This window comes from Moschus berezovskii, chromosome 18 (genome assembly GCF_049115385.1).
Source record: "Moschus berezovskii isolate FMDL1 chromosome 18, NW_MosBer_1.0, whole genome shotgun sequence".
NCBI classification, from domain to species: Eukaryota; Metazoa; Chordata; class Mammalia; order Artiodactyla; family Moschidae; genus Moschus; species Moschus berezovskii.
The window spans coordinates 23,300,246-23,322,738 of record NC_142477.1 but is presented as its reverse complement, the minus strand read 5'-3'; the positions used below and the strand labels follow the sequence as shown (position 1 = coordinate 23,322,738).

The window sequence follows — 22,493 nt, the reverse complement described above, 5'->3', positions numbered from 1 at the left end:
ATGAGATGAAAACACACATTATCTATTGGACCCGGCAATATGAGAATTATTGAAGGGAAGAGCACATGAAAACGTATACTGTTGCTATAGCTTCTGTGGAGGGAAACAAACTACATCACCTGGCAAAGACACAGATACACGCCTGCGTTAAAGAAAGACTTTCAACTCAGTGTGGGGAATACTAATCAACACCCTACTTCCGGCATTCAGCTTCTCAAGATCTATGTCAGGTGCTGATGGGCATCTTGCTGGAAATGTATGGTCTAGATTTAATGGTGTGAGGGGTAAATTTAGAAAGCCAACCATCTTTTATTTCCCTGTGAGGAATAAACATGTATGTGTGTTTATTCATATGTATTTATGTGTGTGTATGTATGTGTATCTAAATATATGTGTGTGTGCGTGCACATATTTATCTGTTTCTGTATGCATGTACTCCAAATTGGAATGTCACTTCCCCAACACAGAGCTTTCAAAACAACAGTGATTTTGGAAGGAAAGTAGTTGAGCAAAAATCTGACAATTTTTTGATCCATGTGACTCTAACTTGAAACCTTGTAGCATTCGTCTGGCAAGTGGAATCATTCAAAAATGAGTCCACTCATATGCCAAGGGCCTCAATGAGAAGAGCTGTGGAACTGGGCTCAGACGCATCCAAAGCATGTTCCATCTCAGAGCACCTCTATGTGGTCTCTATCACGGTAATTAGACCACTTACCTGAAGGCTCAGAGCTCATATATACTAACGCAGAAGCTTCCAGACCTCTTAAGTCCAGGGAAGAAATTGATATACTGTCACTTCTACTGTACTGTGTTGGTCAAAGCAGTCATAGATCAGCAATGGATAATGGCATTGGTATTTGATACCCTGCAGAAAGACCATAACCAGCTAATGACCACTTGCATCAAGATAAATCTCAGGTTTCTAAGTTTCTCACTCTTTATTCTTTTGGACAAAATACTGAACCCTCAGCTTTAAAGTAAGATCATTTGGTTACCTATGGTTGAAAGTGAAAGTGTTAGTCACTTAGCTGTGTCCAACTCTTTGCAACCCCATGGACTGTAGCCCACCAGGCTCTTCCATCCATGGAATTCTCCAGGCAAGAACACTGGAGTGGGTAGCCATTCCCTTCTCCCAGTTGATCATCCTCAAGGATCAAACCCAGTTCTCCTGCATTGCAGGCAGATTCTTTACTGTGTGAGCCACCAGGGAAGCCTCAATGCAAGAGACCCAGGTTTCATCCCTGGATCTAGAAGATCCCCTGGAGAAGGAAATGTCTACCCACCCTGGTATTCTTGCCTGGATAATCCCATGGTCAGAGGAGCTTGGCAGGCTACAGTCCATGGGGTTGCAAAGAGTCGGACATGACTGAACATTTAACACTTTCATAACCTATGATTATCTACCATCTTTCTGACCTCTTGTTGATTATAGTAAGAACTTTGATTCTGGTGCTATTAGAACCTAAGCTGGTCAAGAGAAAGCAATTTTTTCTGATACCACACTATCAAGATGCAGACATTCTCCCAAAATCAATTTCAGGCTCTTTGGCAGTATTTTCCTCAATTTACTCACAAGGAATCAAAATTGCAGAAGGCAGTGATAATGACAGCAGACTCTGAATTCTAATTGCATAGCTTAAATACTGATTCTATCATACCCATCTATCCTTGGGCAATCTTCTTAACCTTTCTGTTCTTGAAATCCCTGTTTGATTAAAAAAGGGGATAATATAGATAACTTCCATAGTCAGTTGAAGTGAGGATTTAGTATGAGGATTAGTGATTTAACCTAAAGCATTCCTCATTATGCTCAATAAATACCAAATAACTGTCAATAGTTACATTATCAGCAACATCATCACCATTGGAATTTCATCCCGTCTTTTTTTGAAGTTTATACTTTATTTTTCTCCCTATAATGCTGTTGCAATACATTTTTTCTGAATGGAGTAGTTAAGCTGAAAGCCTAAAAGTCTATATAATATTTGGCTTTCACGAATTCCCTGGAAAAGCTGTGATTATCAATGCGGTTATTAAATATATTGACTTGAAACACTGGGGCTTCCCAGGTGGCATAGTAATAAAGAATCCGCCTGCCAATGCAGGAGATACAAGAGATACAAGTTTGATCCCTTAGTTGGGATGATCCCCTGGAGTAGGAAAAGGCAATCCACTCCAATATTCTTGCCTAGAAAATTCCATGGACAGAGGAGCCTGACTGGCTACAGTTCATGTGGTTTCAAAAAGTCGAACATGACTGAGCAACTAAGCACACACACACACACACACACAACACAGAAAGACAGGTCTTTTGAGATTGTAGATCACATTGAAACACTAGAAATAGATATAAGCAAATGCAAAAAGATAAAAAGAAAGAAACATGCAAATAAAACCTTCGAGGTCAGAAGCATATTTAACGATGCATAAACACAACTACTGGAGAAGGAAATGGCAACCCACTCCAGTGTTCTTGCCTGGAGAATCCCAGGGACGGGGGAGCCTGGTGGGCTTCCGTCTATGGGGTCACACAGAGTCGGACACGACTGAAGTGACTTAGCAGTAGCAGCAAACACAACTACCTTCTTGTTGGATCTGTCTGATCTGTGCCCCCAAATCCATACAGAGGGTAATACCTATTTTTATAATTCTGTTTCTCTCTCCACCTCCTCCTCTCCTCTCCTCCTCCCTGTCTCCCTCTCTCTCTATCCACCACCCCAGACCCCCCCCGTCTCTTTCTTTCACAATATCACAAGTCTCTCCTAAGTGCCCACAAGGTCTGAGGACTTCATTATTTGAACTAATAGGACTGTGGCATTCTGTCAGGAAGCCCTCGGTTACATTTTGGCTTCTGCTGATTTCTCATCTGGAGATCATTACTTAAACTTTGCACTTTCTGTCCCACGAAGAACATGGGGAAAAATAATATACCTGAAGAGAGTGCCTGAGTCACAGTTCATACTCAAAACATATAAATTCACCATTCTTTTAGCCTCACCAGAAATAAAATGCTTCATCGTCAATTTTGAGGGTAGGAAGAAAAAACATGTAGAAGAGGGAAAAATTGAATCTTCCTGTTAAATTATAAATTATAAAAATGTCTACATTCCTGAATTTATGATGATTAACTCCATGAGTTATAGCTTGAAGCTAAATGTTTATTTTTAATTCTGAGATGCCAGTGTTTCATATAATATAAATTTTCTTTAAAAATAAGATGTATCATATAATGAAAATATAAATAAAAGTCTGAAGTTTAATTAGATATTTAGTCACCCATAGGGGTGGCAGCGGAGCTATTCAAACTTTCAGTCACTTGAGGAACAAACCATAGAAATATTCAGAGTATTAATGAGTACCTAAATCTCTATTATTTCTCACAGTAATTTTCCAATGGAGTCAATCTTGTCAATACATCCATGCACATTCTGTACCTGCCCCTTCGTTCATGACAGATCCCCTTTCCAAGGGTTCCTTGCTTCTCCATTCTTTCTACATCCTACAAACTTGTTGTTGTCCCATAAAGTACTCCTTTATCATGTTCATGCATATGAATAACTACGGCCTTCAAAGTCTGGGTTTTGCCTGTTCATTTAACAAAATCTATTTGTAGTATTGGGGCTTCCCTGATGGCTCAAATGGTAAAGAATATGCCTGCAATGCAAGAGACCTAAATTCAGTCCCTGGGTTAGGAAGATCACCTGGAGAAGGGCATGGCTACCCACTCCAGTATTCTCGCCTGGAGAATTTCATGGACAGAGGAGCCTGGCGGGCTACAGTCCCTGAGGTTTGAAAGAGCTGGACACGACTGAGTGACTAACACTTAACTTTCCATATTTTCATATTCATTTCCCTGTCAGTAAACACTCTAATCATGACCTTGTAAAATCATAAGCTCTATCCTTAATGTCCCAGTACCGCACAATTTAAATAGGGCAGAGACACATTCAATATACATTGGATTGGTGGTGAATGAAGAAAACAGATTTCTGAAACTGTGGTGATGATTTACTGCCTCAGTGTTTTTGATTTCAATGTAGACAGGAATTTATGTAAGTCACATTATCTTTACAAATTCAGTAGGGAAAATTAATAATGTGTAGTTGAATAGAAGTACCATATAATATACTAAATGTTGAAACAAATAGCACTTCATTAGCTAACATAAAAAAATCTCTCAGGTACCATGATCATCATAATCAGGCAGTTGGAAGGATGAATTATTACTTCAAGATGTTAAGTATCATTGTGTAGGAACTGGTTAATGAAACTTCTAAATATTTATAAACCTCTTAATATTTTCCTAATTGTTTTAAATGATCAGATACTCCAACAAAAACATGAACACTTGGAGGCCAGATATCACATGTCCTCAAGTGCATGTGAATATCTCAGATTAAACCATTAATGGGAACCACAGAAGAGGTTGGTCACAAATACTGATGGTGGGATCACTTCCCTAAATTTTCATTCAGTAGGTCTAGAATGGTGTCCATGAAGTTGCATTATAATTGTAACTTCACATAATTTTGTTTTTAAGTAACCCTTGTGCACCATTAGAAAAACAGTAGGACTCCAATATGTTTTGGGGAGTCCCAGGAAGTACAGTGGGAAAGAATTTCCACCTGTCAATGAGGGAGATGTGGGTTTGATCCTTGGGTCAGGAAGATCCCCTGGAGTAGGAAGTGGCAACCTAATCTAGTATTATTGCCTGGAAAATTCCATGGACAAAATCCATTGGGTCACTAAAAGTCAGACATGGCTGAACACACTCTTACACAGACCAATATCTTGTAATAGGAGTTACGTAATTATATAAGAGTTCAAACGAATGAATGAACAATTGAAAAAATTAAGAAAGAAAATAAGCAACTGAGCCAGAATGAATGCATGTAGTTAAGATATGGAAGACAATTTACCAGCTCTTCTTATAAATGCACATATGTACTTGAAAATGTTTTTAACAATTTGAATGTCATACCTGTTTATTTGTTCCACCCATTTAGAGATTTTATTTTTCAGTCTTCTGTGGTATTACCTAATAAACTAGATTTGTGTATTTCCATCTTAAATTATTTTTAGTGACTAAATACATGACACCATTTTGGAGGATCTATTGCTCTATATGAATATCATCAGTCAAGGGAAAAAACACATGGTGGTCTAGTGAGTCAGGTTTAGTGAGTAATGTTTATAACTGCAGATGAGTTTCAATGTTATGAGCTTGTGTTCAGCAAAGAGTCATTCCCAGTTACAAGCCCCTACATATCAAGGTGATTAGGAAGTGGTAGTCAGAAGGTAATTTGCAGGCAGTGGGGCACCTGTGATCGTTTACCGGGAAAGTAATAAGAAACAAAACAAAATGATACAAAGGTAATCACTTCCTGTTGATTCAACACAACATCACAGGCGAATAAAAGGCAACAATTTCTGTTAAAAATTTTGAAGTAAACATATGCTAGTGAAGCATATCAGACAAACATTCAGAATATGCTAATACTAGTTACCTAGCATATATTGAAAAGTAGAGCGGTTCCTTTGTTCTTATGCAAACACTGCAGTAATTTAAGGTGATTAATTTAGCTATTCTGCCTTGTTTTCTTTACAAATTTACCAAATAAAGAGGCCAGGTGATGTCTTTATTATTACGTTTATTTGAAAGAAAAAAATAAGTTAAAATACAATTACTGGGTCCATGGATACATGATAGAAAAGCCAAACAAAAAACCAAAATATCAGTTCTTATTTCACCTATATAAATATAGTTTATCCTGAGTCCTGAATAAGAGTTTAGGCTTCATAGTTTTGAAAAATGTTTATTATAATTGAATATTATTGGTTGTGTTCATGTGTGTATCTCCACATGTATTTCAAGATGTATGACAAGATGGTGATAAAAAATGAAGAAACATATGAAAACAATGGCAGAATTTCGTCTTTCTAATTGTGACTTGTCATACTTTTGACCTCCTTACACTGGAATCACCTATAGTAGTTGTTAATAATGTCAGGGGAGGCCATTCAGAGGACATGAATGCCAATTGACTAGCAAGCTGAACACAGGTAATCAGAGGCTCCTCACCCTCTTCTCTGCCCTTGGAATAAATTTTCTGCCGACATTTCCCAGAGTGGGAGCTATGTGCAAGGACTCAGTCTTTAGAGAGAAAGGTTTCAGGATATAAGGTTGATATATAAAAGTCAACCTCTTTCCTATTTACCAGCAATAAAGAAGTAGACTTTGATTTAAAAATACAATGCCATTTAGGTTAGCTTCCCCTAAAAAGAGATACTTTGGGGTAAATTTAACAATAAATGGTATGAATATATGAGGAAAACTATAAAGCTCTCAATAAAGAAGCAAATAAGTCAATAAATGGAGATATATGTTATGTGCATGAATATGCAAGACTCAATATTGTCAAGATGTTAATTCTATTCAACCTTATCAGTACATTCAGTGGGATACCAATCAAATCCCAGACATTTTTTATAGGTATTGACAAACCTATTTTATAGTTTATAGGTGAAAGCTAGAAAAGAACATTGCAACCCACTCCAGTATTGTTTCCTGTAAAATCCCAAGGACAGAGGAGCCTGGTGGGCTATAGTCCATGGGACTGCAAAGAGTCAGACATTACTGAGCACATTCAACAGTTTTAGAAAGAAAGGAATTATCAAGCCATGAATAGACATGGAGGATCCTTAAATGCCCATTACTAATTGAAGAGGCCAATCTGAAAAGATTGCATGCTGTATGGTTCCAGTTATCTGACATTTTGGAAAAAGCCAAATTATGGAGACAGTAAAATGATCAGTGATTGCCAAAGGCTGAGGGGAGAGAGGGATGAATAGGTGGAAAAGAGGATTTTTTAGGGCAGTTAAAGTATTCTGTTATGCTATGATGAATACATGTCATTATGCATGGATTCAAACCCATAGAATATGTAACACGAAGAGTGATCTCTAATTTAAATTATATATTTTGGGTGATAATGATGTGCTAATAATGTAGGTTTATCAGTTGTAACAAAATGCATTATTTTAGCACAGAATGTGGCTAGTTGGGGGGGGTGATGTATAGTCTGGAGAAAAAGGGTACATGATAACTGTACCTAAAACTACTCTAAAAAAATAAAGTGCTACTGAAAAGGAAAAAACTAAAGTAACTGTGTACCAGCTATGTTCTAGACTACCCCACTCAGGAACATCTGGGCTATATGTTGGAATCGTATTATTGTATTAGGGAATCATGTGGCTATAGCAATTTGCCTAGTAACCTGTGTGCCCTCAGGTGAGGTCATAGCTAAGTACATGCAAATAAGCCATTCTTAAGAGAATTCAGTGTTTAAAAGATTCCTTAGACAATCATTTCTGAGAAATCAATTCTAGAGATGCTCTTTTATTTCCATAAGCAAATTTCCTTGACAAATTTCTTCCCATTTCATGTCACAGTGGCACTGTTATAGAAGAAGGGAGATAATGAAATTATTAAAGTCTGTGCTATAAAAGAGGGTTTGTGCTAATTCTTCTTCTCTGATCCTTTTAAATGAATGACAGATTGCATAAAATATCTGTCATTCACTTTGGTGATAGATGGGAGGGAGGTTCGAGAGGGAGGTGACTTGTGTACACCTATGTCTGATTCATGTTTATGTTTGACAGAACAAAACAAAATTCTGTAAAACAATTATCCTTTAATTCAAAAAGAGCTAAGTTTAAAAAATATTTTATTTTCATATTTGTATATTCCACAAATATTACTGGAATGATTTCATTGTAAAATATCCTGGATAGTAATATCATACTTCTACATATCAGAGCTAAGTCCCATTTTTTTTTCAGAGCAGCATCTTTTAATATTAGAAAGTATACAAGACAGCAAAAGAGACACAGATGTATAGAACAGTCTTTTGGACTCTGTGGGAGAGGGCAAGGGTGGGATGATTTGGGAGAATGGCATTGAAACATGTATATTATCATATGTGAAATGGATCACCAGTCCAGGTCCAACGCATAACACAGGATGCTCAGAGCTGGTGTATTGGGATGAACCAGAGGGAAGGGGTGGGGAGGGATGTGGGAAAGGGGTTCAAGATGGGGAACACATGTACACCTCGGGCAGATTCATGTCAATGTATGGCAAAACCAATAGAAAGTATAAATTTCTTTCATTAAATGTTTTCATAAACTCTTAACTTGTTCCCCTCTGCATCGATTAACTTTTTTCTTATATAATTATTATATGGTAAAAAACTGTTCTTTTTAATAAGATTGCTTGAGTCTTTTTCATATGCATGGATTAAATGAATCATTTATTATCATATTATTATAATTCCTTTCGATATGAATAATTTTCATTCCTATTTAGCTTCAGGAATATTCTCCTAAACTTCCTCCATTATAGGTCCACAGTATTAAAATTTGGAATTCTATTTTCCTGGGGCCTGTGGCTCTCACTCAAAGTCATCACATGTGCAATCAAGTCAGTAAAGAAAAAAAAAAAACAAAAAACATAGTGGTTAAGTGTCCTATATTCTGGAACTCTCTTGCTTTTTCGATGATCCAGCAGATGTTGGCAATTTTATCTCTGGCTCCTCTGCCTTTTCTAAAACCAGCTTAAACATCTGGAAGTTCATGTTTCGTGTATTGTTGAACCCTGGGTTGGAGAATTTTGAGCATTACTTTACTAGTATGTGAGATGAGTGCAATTGTGCAGCAGTTTGAGCATTCTTAGGCAATGCCTTTCTTTGGGATTGATATGAAAACTGACCTTTTCCAGTCCTGTGGTCACTGCTGCATTTTCCAAATTTGCTGGCATATTGAGTGCATCACTTTCACAGCATCATCTTTTAGGATTTGAAATAGCTCAACTGGAATTTCATCACCTCCACTGGTATTTTTCATAGTGATGCTTTCAAAGGTCCACTTGACTTCGCATTCCAGGTTGTCTGGCTCTAGGTGAATGATCACACCATCGTGATTATCTTGGTCATGAAGATCTTTTTTGTATAGTTCTGTGTATTCTTGCCACCTCTTCATTTGATCATCGAAAAAGCAAGAGAGTTCCAGAAAAATATCTATTTCTGCTTTATTGAATATGCCAAAGCCTTTGATGGTTAGGATCACAACAAAATGTGGAAAATTCTGAAAGAGATGGGAATACCAGACCACCTGGCCTGACTCTTGAGAAATCTGTATGCAGGTCAGGAAGCAACAGTTAGAACTGGACATGGAACAACAGACTGTTTACAAATAGGGAAAGGAGTAGGTCAGGACTGTATATTGTCACCCTGCTTATTTAACTTATATGCAGAGTACATCATGAGAAATGCTGGGCTGGAAAAAGCACAAGCTGGATTCAAGGTTGCTGGGAGAAATATCAATAACCTCAGATATGCAGATGACACCACCTTTATGGCAAAAAGCAAAAAAGAACAAATGAGCCTCTTAATGAAAGTGAAAGGGGAGAGTGAAAAAGTTGGCTTAAAGCTCATTAAGAAAACTAAGATCATGAAATTTGGTCACATCACTTCATAGGAATTAGATGGGGAAACAATGGAAACAGTGAGAGACTTTATTTTGGGGGCTACAAAATCACTGCAGATGTTGACTGCAGCAATGAAATTAAAAGACTCTTGCTCCTTGGAAGAAAAGTTATGACCAACCTAGACAGTATATTAAAAAGCAGAGACATTACTTTGCCAACAGTTCCATCTAGCCAAAGCTATGGTTTTTCCAGTAGTCATGTATGGATGTGAGGGTTGGAGTATAAAGAAAGCTGAGTGCCGAATGATTAATGCTTTTGAACTGTGGTGTTGGAGAAGACTCAAGAGTCCCTTGGACTGCAAGGAGATCCAAGCAGTCCATCCTAAAGGCAGTCCATCCTAAAGGAAATCCATCCTGAATATTCATTAGAAGGACTGATCCTGAAGCTGAAACTCCAATCATTCGGCCACCTGATGCGAAGGACTGACTCACTTGGAAAGACTCTGATGCTGGGAAAGATGGAAGGCGGGAGGAGAAGGGAATGCCAGAGGATGAGATGGTTGACTGTCATCACCAACTCAGTGGACATGAGTTTGAGTAAATTACAGGAGTTGGTGATGGACCGAGAGGCCTGGGATGCTACAGACCATGGGATTGCAAAGAGTCTGACTCGACTGAGCGACTGAATTGAACTGAGCTGAAGACATATTTGGTAGTTCTTATATAAACGTGACCCACTGGAAAAGTTGTTTCAGTTTTAAATGTAAGGCTCTATTGACAGAGCTGTGTGTGTGTATGTGTTTGTCTGTGTATGTGTGTATCTGTGTGGTGTGTTCACCTACACATAATTACATATGACATATAGAATTTGTATGTCTTTATTGAATGTCAGTGCAAGACAAAGCATATTACATGTCACTGCAAGACAAAGAATGTGACTTTACATATAATTTTTCGAACAATCTCATCGCTTTCTTTATTTTGCTCATGTACTTAGATCTAGTTTTTATTATAGTTGTTATTTCCTGACAAAAAGTAGTCACTTTCTTGGACTTGATAAATGTTAAAGTACTACCTGCCTATAATCTTTTTCAAGTGTCTACACTCTGCCAGTGTTTTCATCATCAAAATTTGACAACCCTGTCGGAAAACTATGTAAATTGTTGTGTAAGGAAAAAAATTAACCTCTGCTCAAATCATCTGAGCTGACACTTAGGATGAGCACAAGTCATGAAATATTCAGGTCACCAGCAGAAGGAACAAGCAAGGACTGCAGGTCTACTTCTTATGGGCCTGTCACCCCAGGGAGCGCCAGGAGACGGGGTATCTTCATTTGTCCCTTATTGTCTAGATTCCCTCGGGACCTGTGGTTGTAAACAAATATTTCCATGAGACAGTTTTAATAACATTGGCAGGTACGGTTTGTCTCAAAAGCCTGACTTTCTCTCAAAAGCATTTCAGTTAAAACTACTTTTCTTAAATGGTACAGATGAACTTATTTGTAGAGCAGGAATAGAGGTGCAGACATAGAGAATGGACTTTTGGACACAGTGGGGACTGAGAGGGAGGATTATTGAGAGCCTAACATTAACATATATATGCTACCATATGTGGAGAAGGCAATGGCAAGCCACTCCAGTACTCTTGCCTAGAAAATCCCATGGATGGAGGAGCCTGGTAGGCTGCAGTCCATGGGGTCGCTAAGGGTCGGACACGACTGAGCGACTTCACTTTCACTTTTCACTTTCACACATCGGAGAAGGAAATGGCAACCCACTCCAGTGTTCTTGCCTGGAGAATCCCAGGGATGGGGGAGCCTGGTGGGCTCCCATCTATGGGGTCACACAGAGTCGGACACGACTGAAGTGACTTAGCAGCAGCAGCAGCAGCAGCTACCATATGTAAAATAGATAGCTAGTGGGAAGCTGCTGTATAACTCAGAGAGCTCATCTCGGTACTCTGTGATGAACTAAATGGGTGGAATTGGGGACAGGGAAGGGAGACTCGAGGGAGGGGATAAATGTATACATATGGCAGATTCATGACATTGAGCAGTACAAACTAACACAACATTGTTGAGCAATTATATTCCAATAAAAACATTAAAAGACCTACTTTTCTTAAAATGAAAACAGAGATATATAGCCATATTGATTTTCATTTAATGTATAATCCATGCTACTTTGTTTAAATCATGTATTACAGGAGTTATTAGAACTGCCTTACATAATATGGACAGAGAAGCCAGAGAACATTACTCAGTGGTCATTCAAGCCAAAGACATGGCTGGGCAAGTTGGAGGGCTTTCAGGATCCACCACAGTCAACATCACCCTGACAGATGTCAATGACAACCCCCCAAGGTTTCCTCAGAGTAAGTACATGTTTTTTTTTTTTTTTTGATCTGCACTTATCACTATTCATTTATGTAAAACAAACTGAAATGCAGCTAAGCCTTGAACAATATGGACTTGCGATGCAAGAGGCCACTTATTCATTTTTATCAGTAGTAAGTACTATGGGACTACATGACCAGATCAGTGGTTGGGTGTATCTTCAGATACAGAGGAATCTGGATACATAACATAAGTTATATGTATGGACAGTGTAGAGGCTGGATGCTCCTCACTCACACATTGTTCAAGGGTCAACTGTACTTGGACGTATAATGTCATGTGACTATTCCCTTAAATGGAAAGATTGTGTTTGTACAGTCTTCCTTTTATACACAAGGCTAAAGAAATCACTCTATCTGTTGTCTCCTGAACTTGGTAAATAGGTGTCACTGTGTTAAAGATATCCACTTCAATTGACATCACAGTTAAACACTAAAAATGAGATAGTAGTACTAAGAACTGATACTTTGTATTTGCTGAAGTATTTCTGTATTACTAAGGAATAACCAGTCCATCCTAAAAGAGATTAGTCCTGGATGTTCATTGGAAGGACTGATGCTGAAGCTGAAGCTCCAATACTTTGGCCACCTCATCTGAAGAGTTGACTCACTGGAAAAGACCCTGATGCTGGGAGGGATTGGGGACAGGAGGAGAAGGGGACGACAGAGGATGAGATGGCTGGATGGCATCACCAATTCGATGGACATGAGTTTGTGTCCAACTCTAGGAGTTGGTGATGGACAGGGAGGCCTGGTGTGCTCCGATTCATGTGGTCACAAAGAGTCGGGCATGACTGAGCGACTGAACTGAACTGAACTGAAGGAATTTCTGGAGGTATTCAGAATAAACATTTTGATATGGACATTCTACTCTTGCAAAACTATTGAATATATACTCTTTGTGGGATGAACTTATTTTTTAATTCTTCATATTAGGAATGAATGCTCTTCACATACACACAGAAGTACACCATCCAATGGCAAGGTATCGCAAATATAATAAACTCCAATCTCAGAGTAGAATATGAACCTTGTAAATGGAGAGCCCATCAGGTGATCCAAGGAGAGAATATCAGTTTTGTGAGTTCAGAATGAAATACTGTTTATGACACCCTCAGAAAGGGAAGGAAACATATTTGAGTATTTCTAATGGACAGGGAGGCCTGGTGTGCTGTGATTCATAGGGTTGCAAAGAGTCAGACACGGCTGAGTGACTGAACTGAACTGAACTGAATGTGGCAGAAGCTGTGGGTAGAACTTTATAGGATAACCATTAAGTATCTTAAAAATCCTGAGGGGCACTGACCTTCTTACACATGATGTTTAAAAAGTGTAAAAGACAGAGTGAAGTAAGTCAGAAAGAGAACAATAAATATCATATAATAGTGCAAATGTATGGCATCTGGTAAAACAGTACAGATTAACCTATTTGCAAAACAGAAATGGAGACCCAGATGTAGAGAACAAACATATGGACACCCAAGGGAAAAGAGGGGACAGGTGAGCTGGGAGATTGGGCTTGACATATATGCACTATTGATACTGTGTATTAAATAGTTAGCTGATGAGAACCCACTGTATAGCACGAGGAACTATACTCAATGCTTTGTGATGACCTAAATAGACAGGAAATACAAAAAAGAGGGATATAAGTATGTGTATGGATGATTCGCTTTACTGTAAAGCAGAAAAAAGCATAATATTTTAAAGCAACTCTACTCCAATTTTTTTTTTTTTTAAAAAGACCTGCTAGGTTTGTCTTTGAAAAAAAAACAACTTAGCAAATATCATCAAAAAGTTACAGAGAAGTAGCAGCAGCAGTGATTTTTAGAAAAATTTGCAGAGGCATATTTGAAATAAAAACAAGTAATGGACAATTTTGATGGTTATTGGTAAATAATTATGAGTTTTAAGGACAACAGAAATTTCAGAGGTATAATATTTGTCTGTTTGTGTTTATAGTCCAAGGATTACAATTCAGCTTCAATAAATGTGGGGTGAGGAAGAAAATAAACTCTGTAACAAAGTAGACAGTGTGGCAAGTCAACAACTGCTCTTCACAAGCCAGTGTGAAAGGCTTACCCAGCCTTGTCTCTCAGTATTGCTCTCAGTACTCAATGGAATACTGCCTGTTCTGAAAACACAGCGAGAATATGCACATCCTTAAATCAGTCTAGAATTTTTCAGTCACATTCCTTTGTTTGTGATAGTCACTCAGTTGTGTCTGACTCTTTGTAACCCCATGAACTATAGCCCTCCAGGCTCCTCTGTCCATGGAATTTTCCAGGCAAGAATACTGGATTGGGTTGTCATTCACTTCTCCAGGGGATCTTCCCAAACCAGAGATCAAACCTGGGTCTCCTGTACTGAAGGAGACTTTACCATCTGAGCCACCAGGACTACCACATTCCTTTGTTTAAAAGCCCTTTTAAAAGTTTCTCTGAACTCCATCACAGAATTAGCAGACAGTTAATTAACCCTTGATTTCTATAACATGGCACTTTCCCATGTGCTGTTATGCTATATTTATCTCCACAGGTGCACACCATGCGTCCCTCTAAGTAAGAGTGATGCTTGATTTGTCTTTGTAACATTAACTGTTTAGATTGGTGCCCAGCCTGGATTAATGGTTATGAAATGAATGAGTAAATGAGTTGAATTTAAATACTCTGTCAAACTACTATTGTTAAAAGACCATAGATAAACAGGAAAGTTGAATTATGGATAGGCAAACGAGAAGGCAATGGCAAGCCACTCCAGTACTATTGCCTAGAAAATCCCATGGATGGAAGAGCCTGGTGGGCTGTAGTCCATGGGGTCGCTAAAGGTCGGACACGACTGAGCGACTTTACTTTCACTTTTCCCTTTCACACATTGGAGAAAGCAATGGCAACCCACTCCAGTGTTCTTGCCTGGAGAATCCCAGGGACGGGGGAGCCTGGTGGGCTGCAGTCCGTGGGGTCGCTAAGGGTCGGACACGACTGAGCGACTTTACTTTCACTTTTCCCTTTCACACATTGGAGAAGGAAATGGCAACCCACTCCAGTGTTCTTGCCTGGAGAATCCCAGGGACGGGGGAGCCTGGTGGGCTGCCGTCTATGGGGTCGCACAGAGTCGGACACGACTGAAGTGACTCAGCAGCAGCAGCAGCAGCAGCAAAGCGCCTTTAAAATATCAGTTCTAAGGACAAGATTATGTGACTTGGTTCTTTCAAGTGGCTTTTGCTCTATGAAGAAAACATGTTTGAAAGAAAATTATAAGTCATAGATAAGTCCATATTATTAAACTATGAAGTATAATTAAATTCCAAGTCATTTTACAAAATTGCAGTGCAATTTTGTATTCATTTAATCCCTTATTCCACACAATATGCATATGCACATATTTCATTATGAGACAAGTATAATCGGATGGTGACTTCAGCCATGAAATTAAAAGATGCTTGCTCCTTGGAAGAAAAGCTATGACAAACTTAGACAGCATATTAAAAAGCAGAGACGTCACTTTACTGACAAAGGTCCATATTGTCAAAGGTATGGTTTTCCAGTAGTCATGTACAGATGTGAAAGTGGGACCATAAAGAAGCCTGAGTGCTGAAGAATTGATGCTTTTGAGCTGTGGTGCTGGAGAACACTCTTGAGAATCCCTTGGACTACAAGGACCTCAAACAGGTCAATCCTAAAAGAAATTAGCCTTGAATATTCATTATAAAAACTGATGCTGAAACTCTGAAACTTTGGCTACCTGTTTGTGAAGAGCCAACTCATTGGAAAAGACCGTGATGCTGGGAAAGATTGAAGGCTGGAGGAGAAGGATGAGGATGAGATTGTTGGATGGCATCGTCAATTCAATGGTTGAATCAGACTCTGGGAGATAGTGAAGGACAGGGGAGCCAGGTGTGCTGCAGTCAACAGGGTGGCAAAATGTTGGACTAAACAACAACAAAACCCTTTTATAGAATGAGGAATTGGTTGGTTGATTTAGTCACTAAGTCATGTCTGATTCTTTTGCGACCCCATGGACTGTAGCCTGCCTCGTTCCTCTGCCCATGGGATTTCTCAGGCAAAAGTACTGGAGTGGGATTCATTTCCTTCTCCAGATGATCTTCCTGATCCAGGGTTAGAACTCGCATCTCCCAGGTCTCCTGTATTGCAGGCAGAATCCTTACTACTGAGCCACCAGAGACTAAAGTTCAAAGATTTTTTTTTAAAAGAGGTAATGAGTGATAGTGCTGAATTAAGCTGAATATAAACTTTATTATAATTACAACACCAACCTCATTTTCAACCTATGTTATTTAAGTAGATTCTACCACCACTATTTTTAAGATGTATATTAATATTATAACCCTTATAATAATAGAGTGCAAAACTTATGCAGGGGGCTCAATAAACTGATTTTAACCTGACAAGTCCATTAAAACTGATTTTAGAAATCACCAGAAAATGGTGCTGAATAAAGAAAAATGTATCCCTAACTTTATTCTGATCTATGATTGTTGCTGAAGCATCAGTTCATAGCGAAACAATTGTTTAACTTGACAAAGAATAAATGAATACTCTTTGAGTGAACTCATTACATTAATCACTGATGGGATCTACACATCTTCAGTCTCCCCAGAATGAGTGAGAACTGTCAATCCTGCCACATGGTGATATGCTGTTAGTGTTCTGAAACAGAGGCAGTGCACACCCAGAACTTCACACTCTGATTTGTTTAAAAGATATTTTACTTTGCAGCCATACTGCTCTAAATACATTGCTGCTCTCAGCATGATATGGTGTCACCACAATAAACAGTAGCTTGCAGTATTCTTTAATTTTCCCAAAAGCATTATAACTAATCAGATGAAAAAAAATGACAAACTATATATTGGGAAATTTTACAAATTGCTTGAAGGAAAAAAAATGATATGTATTATGAAGACTTGCGTACATAAAGCACCATGAAATGTACAAATTTAAACACAGTTTAAATCCTATAAAGATCTTATCCAGTCATTAAAGAGGCCCAGTAATCTAATTGTTTCTCTTAAGATGTTCTTATTTGTTTGTTTTACATTTCTTCTGGCATTTTTTTTTTTTCTCTTCAGCTGTGAAAGCCATGTTACAGCAAGATTGACTGACTCTATAGTGTAAATATATAGCACACATTTTTAACATTGCATTTTTCTTTCTTCTATTAACATACCATGATCTCAGTTTCTTACCTCTTATATCTCAATTTAAAGCTATCATTGAATCTTTTCTAAATTAAGAGTATAATCACTTTACAATGTTCTGTTGGCTTCTACTGTGCCCTCCCATTTTAGACTCCCTGCCATCCCCTACCCCATCCCACCTCTCCAGGATATCACAGAGCACTGAGCTGAGCTCCCTGTGCTATACATCAGGTTCCCACTAGCAATTTATTTTACATGGTAGTGTATATATGTCAGTCCTACTCTCCCAAGTCCCTCCCCCCATCCCATGTCCATATGTCCGATCTCTACATCTGCTTCTCTATTCCTGCCCTGCAAATAGGTTCATGTGTACCATTTTTCTAGATTCCACATGTGTGTGTTAATATATTTGCTTTTCTTTTTCTGGCTTACTTCACTCTGTATGACAGATTCTAGGTCTATCTACTTTTTCTTAATTTAAGCTGCATAGGTTTTGAGTAAACATTTGAGAGTTAGGGAACTAGACTAATAATTTGCTTTACGAAGATCATGCACTAAGGAGATACAAACTCAGTGGCCTGGCATACAAGATGAACAAAGGTCCAAGTGAAAGCAGGCTGCCTGTGAGTGTCAGGGAGGTTATAGGGGAGAACAGAGACTGCAAGGTACGTATACAGCCTAGAGGACAGCCACTGCTCAAATCCAGTAATGCCTGTATGTGGGAAGGAAAGTATTAGGAATGGGAGCTACTTGCAAGACGTGCAGTGTAAGAGAACAAATCAATATATCTGTGGATTGAATCCTTACTCCAAGGGCACAAAAGTTGCCCAGCTCTTCTTTAGAAAAAAATATCTCAAGGTATAAATTCCTCAATATTATCCCTTCTACTGAAAGGAATTTATTCTACTTTTTAAATTTTTGCTATTTCCTTCTCTGGATTTAACTGTATTCTAGTCATTTTTAAATTTATTCTCAGTCAGGTAAAAGTCACTGAAGTCTATTGTTCTATGTAAAGAATATGCATATAAATATCAATGCCTTATGAACATGAAAGCTTATAAAGTAAACTTGAACCCTAAAGGGAGCTGTATTTTGAGAGTTGCCCTTATAGAGTTTTGTCTTTGGCTCCATCCCTTCATTATTTTTGGAGTTATTTCTTCACTGATCTCCAGTAGCATATTGGGCATCTACCAGCCTGGGGAGTTCATCTTGCAGTGTCCTATCTTTTTGCCTTTTCATACTGTTCATGGGGTTCTCAAGGCAAGAATACTGAAGTGGTTTGCCATTCCCTTCTCCAGTGGACCACATTGTGTCAGACCTCTCAATCATGACCCATCCGTCTTGGGTGGCCCCACATGGCATGGCTTAGTTTCACTGAGTTAGACAAGGCTGTGGTTCATGTGATCAGATTGGTTACTTTTCTATGATTGTGGTTTCAGCCTGTCTGCCCTCTGATGCCCTCACTTAGTGCCTACCATTTCACTTGGGTTTCTCTTACCTTGGGTATGGGGTATCTCTTCACGGCTGCTCCAGCAAAGCGCAGCCGCTGCTGCTTAGCTTGGACGTGGGGTATCTCCTCTCAGCCACTCTTGTGCCATGCATCTGCCACTCAGAAGCACAAGCTGGAAGCAAGATTGCTGAGAGAAATATCAATAACCTCAGATATGCAGATGACACCACCCTTATGGCAGAAAGTCAAGAAGAACTAAAGAGCCTCTTGATGAAATTTAAAGAAGAGAGTGAAAAAATTGGCTTAAAGCTCAACATTCAGAAAACTAAGATCATGGCATCTTGTCCCATCACTTCATGGTAAATAGATGGGGAAACAGTAGGAAACAGTGGCTGACTTTATTTTTGGGGGCTCCAAAATCACGGCAGATGGTGATTGCAGCCATGAGATTAAAAGACACTTACTCCTTAGAAGGAAAATTATGACCAATCTAGACAGCATATTAAAAAGCAGAGACATCACTTTGTCAACAAAGGTTTGTCTAGTTAAGGCTATGGTTTTTCCAGTAGTCATGTATGGATGTGAGAGTCAGACTATAAAGAAAGTTGAGTGCCAAAGAATCGATGCTTTTGAACTGTGGTGTTGGAGAAAACTCTTGAGAGTCCCTCAGACAGCAAGGAGATCCAACCAGTCCATCCTAAATGAGATCAGTCCTGGATGTTCATTAGGACTGATGTTGAAGCTGAAACTCCAATACTTTGGTCACCTGATGCGAAAATCTGACTCATTTGAAAAGACCCTGATGGTGGGAAAGATTGAGGGCAGGAGGAGAAGGGGACGACAGAAGATGAGATGGTTGGATGGTATCCCCGACACAATGGACATGGGTTTGGGTGGACTCTGGGAGTTGGTGATGGACAGGGAGGCCTGGCATGCTGTGGTTCATAGGGTTGCAAAGAGTCGGACACAACTGAGTGACTGAACTGAATTGAACTTGCATAGTAAGTAACCAATCTAGGGAAAGAAGAATAATTCATGTCAAATAATCACAACAAGAGAGGAGAAATTTGATTATTTAACAGGATTCCCGTGAGATCTTGAAATGGTTACAAAATCGTTAAGTGGTCCACTTGATACAGTGAAATATAATGTTGGGAGGATCAAGTCCTAAAAGTTCAATAGATGGCAGTATGTCCCATAATTCTAATTATAAAATTGTAGCTGATATGGGTAAATTTTAATGTTAGTGAAAAAGGAAATATCACTGATGAATACATTAATATTGATATGATCTTTGTCAATAGCAAAATATTTCAGTGAAGGAGTATTGTTTTTACTAGTTTAGTTTTTATGAAAACAATATAAATGACATATAATAAATTCAACATTAATATTTTATTTGAAATAGTTGTGAAACAAGCAACCAAGCTTCTCCTTGATCCATCAGAATGTGAAGTGTATGTTTTAAACACTAGCAAGTGGAAGTTTTTCTCGTATACTTTAGAAAAGATACCAAGTTTATTTTATTATGGTTAAGATATGTATTTTGAAACTTCTCAAGAGTTTCCTTAAATGTCAACACGTACTTGATTTAAAAGTAAGTGAACCAACTTCATGGTTAGTTTTCTACATATATAAATTAGTTCAGGTTTATTCAATCAGTTCAGTCAGTTCAGTCGCTCAGTCCAGTCTGATTCTTTGTGACCCCATGGACTGTAGCATGGCAGACCCCCTTGTCCATCACCAACTCCCAGAATTTACTCAAATTCATGTCCATTGAGTCACTGATACCATCCAACCATCTCATCCTCTGTCATTCCCTTCTCCTCCCACCTTCAGTCTTTCCCAGCATCAGAGTCTATTCAAATGAGTCAGTTCACATCAGGTGGCCAAAGGATTGGTTTCAGCTTCAGGATCAGACCTTCCAATGGATATTCAGGACAGATTTCCATTAGGATGGACTGGATGGATCTCCTTGCGGTCCAAGGGACACTCAGAGGCCTTCTTCAACACCACACTTCAAAAGTATCAATTCTTCAGTGCCCAGCTTTCTTTATAGTCCAAACCTGCCATCCATACATGACTACTGGAAAAACTATAGTTTTAACTAGTCAAATCTTTGTTGGAAAATAATGTCTCTGCATTTTAAAAAGTTGTCTAAGTTGGTCATAACTTTTCTTCCAAGGAGCAAGTGTCTTTTAATTTCAAGGCTGCAGTCACCATCCACAGTGATTTCAGAGACCAAAAAAAATCTGTCACTGTCTCCCCATTTATTTGCCATGAAGTGATGGGACCAGAGCCATGATCTTAGTTTTCTGAAGGTTGAATTTTAAAGCAACTTTTTCACTGTCCTCTTTCACTTTCATCAGTTCAGTTCAGTCACTCAGTCGTGTCCGACTCTCCACGACTCCATGAATCACAGCACGCCAGGCCTCCCTGTCCATCACCAACTCCCGGAGTTCACACAAACTCATGTCCATCGAGTCGGTGATGCCATCCAGCCATCTCATTCTCTGTCGTCCCCTTCTCCTCCCACCCGCAATCCTTCCCAGCATCAGAGTCTTTTCCAGTGAGTCAACTCGTTGCATGAGGTGGCCAAAGTATTGCAGTTTCAGCTTTAGCATCAGTCCTTCCAATGAACACCCAGGATTGATCTCCTTTAGAATGGACTGGTTGGATCTCCTTGCAGTCCAAGGGACTCTCAAGAGTCTTCTCCAACACCACAGTTCAAAAACATCAATTCTTCGAAGATCAGATTTCTTCATAGTCCAACTCTCAGATCCATACATGACCACGGGAAAAACCATAGCCTTGACTAGACGGAACTTTGTGGCACTTTCACAGCACCATCTTTCAAGATTTGAAATAGCTCAACTGGAATTCCATCACCTCCACTAGCTTTGTTCGTAGTGATGCTTTCTAAGGCCCACTTGACTTCACATTCCAAGATGTCTAGCTCTAGGTCAGTGATCACGTTATTGTGATTATCTTGGTCGTGAAGATCTTTTTTGTACAGTTCTTCTGTGTATTCTTGCCACCTCTTCTTAATATCTTCTGCTTCTTTTCAGTCCATACCATTTCTGTCTTTTATCGAGCCCATCTTTGCATGAAATGTTCCCTTGTAATCTCTAATTTTCTTGAAGAGATCTCTTGTTTTTCCTGTTCTGTTGTTTTCCTCTATTTCTTTGCATTGATCACTGAGGAAGGCTTTCTTATCTCTCCTTGCTATTCTTTGGAACTGTGCATTCAGATGCTTATATCTTTCCTTTTCTCCTTTGCTTTTCACTTGTCTTCTTTTCACAGCTATTTGTAAGGCCTCCTCAGACTTTCATCAGGCTCTTTAGTTCTTTACTTTCTGCCATAAGTGTGGTGTCATCTGCATATCTGAGGTTATTGATATTTCTCCCGGAAAACTTGATTCTAGCTTGTGCTTCATCCAGCCCAGCATTTCTCAACATGTTCTCTGCATATAAGTTAAATAAGCAGGGTGACGATACACAGCCTTGTCGTACTCCTCCCAATTTAAACCAGTCTTTTTTACCCTGTCCAATTCTAACTGTTGCTTCTTGACGTGCATACAGATTTCTCAGGAAGTAGATCAGATGGTCTGGTACTCCCATCTCTTGAAGAATTTTCCACAGTGTGTTGTGATACACACAACAGTCAAAGGCTTAGGTATGCTTCATTGACTATGCCAAAGCCTTTGACTGTGTGGATCACAACACACTGTGGAAAATTCTTCAAGAGATGGGAATACCAGACCACCTGACCTGCCACTTGAGAAACCTGTATGCAAGTCAGGAAGCAAAATTAGAACTGGACATTGAACAACAGACTGATTCCAAATAGGAGAAGTAGTATTTCAAGGTTGTATATTGTCACCCTGCTTATTTAACTTCTATGCAGAGTACATCATGAGGAACGCTGGGCTGGAAGAAGCACAAGATGGAATCAAGATTGCTGGGAGAAATATCAATAACCTCAGATATGCAGATGACA

At 38.9% G+C, this 22,493-nt stretch overlaps 1 protein-coding gene across 3 annotated transcripts in view; it reads left to right on the top strand.

The window, feature by feature from the left end:
* Nucleotides 1-22,493, top strand: part of CDH18 (cadherin 18) — a 408,681-nt gene that overhangs the window by 252,572 nt on the left and 133,616 nt on the right. For all 3 annotated transcript variants that reach the window (XM_088827640.1, XM_055422239.2, XM_088827639.1), the window contains one exon: nucleotides 11,695-11,862. In XM_088827640.1, coding sequence (XP_088683766.1) covers nucleotides 11,695-11,862 — 168 coding nt within the window. The remainder of the gene's footprint in view (nucleotides 1-11,694; nucleotides 11,863-22,493) is intronic.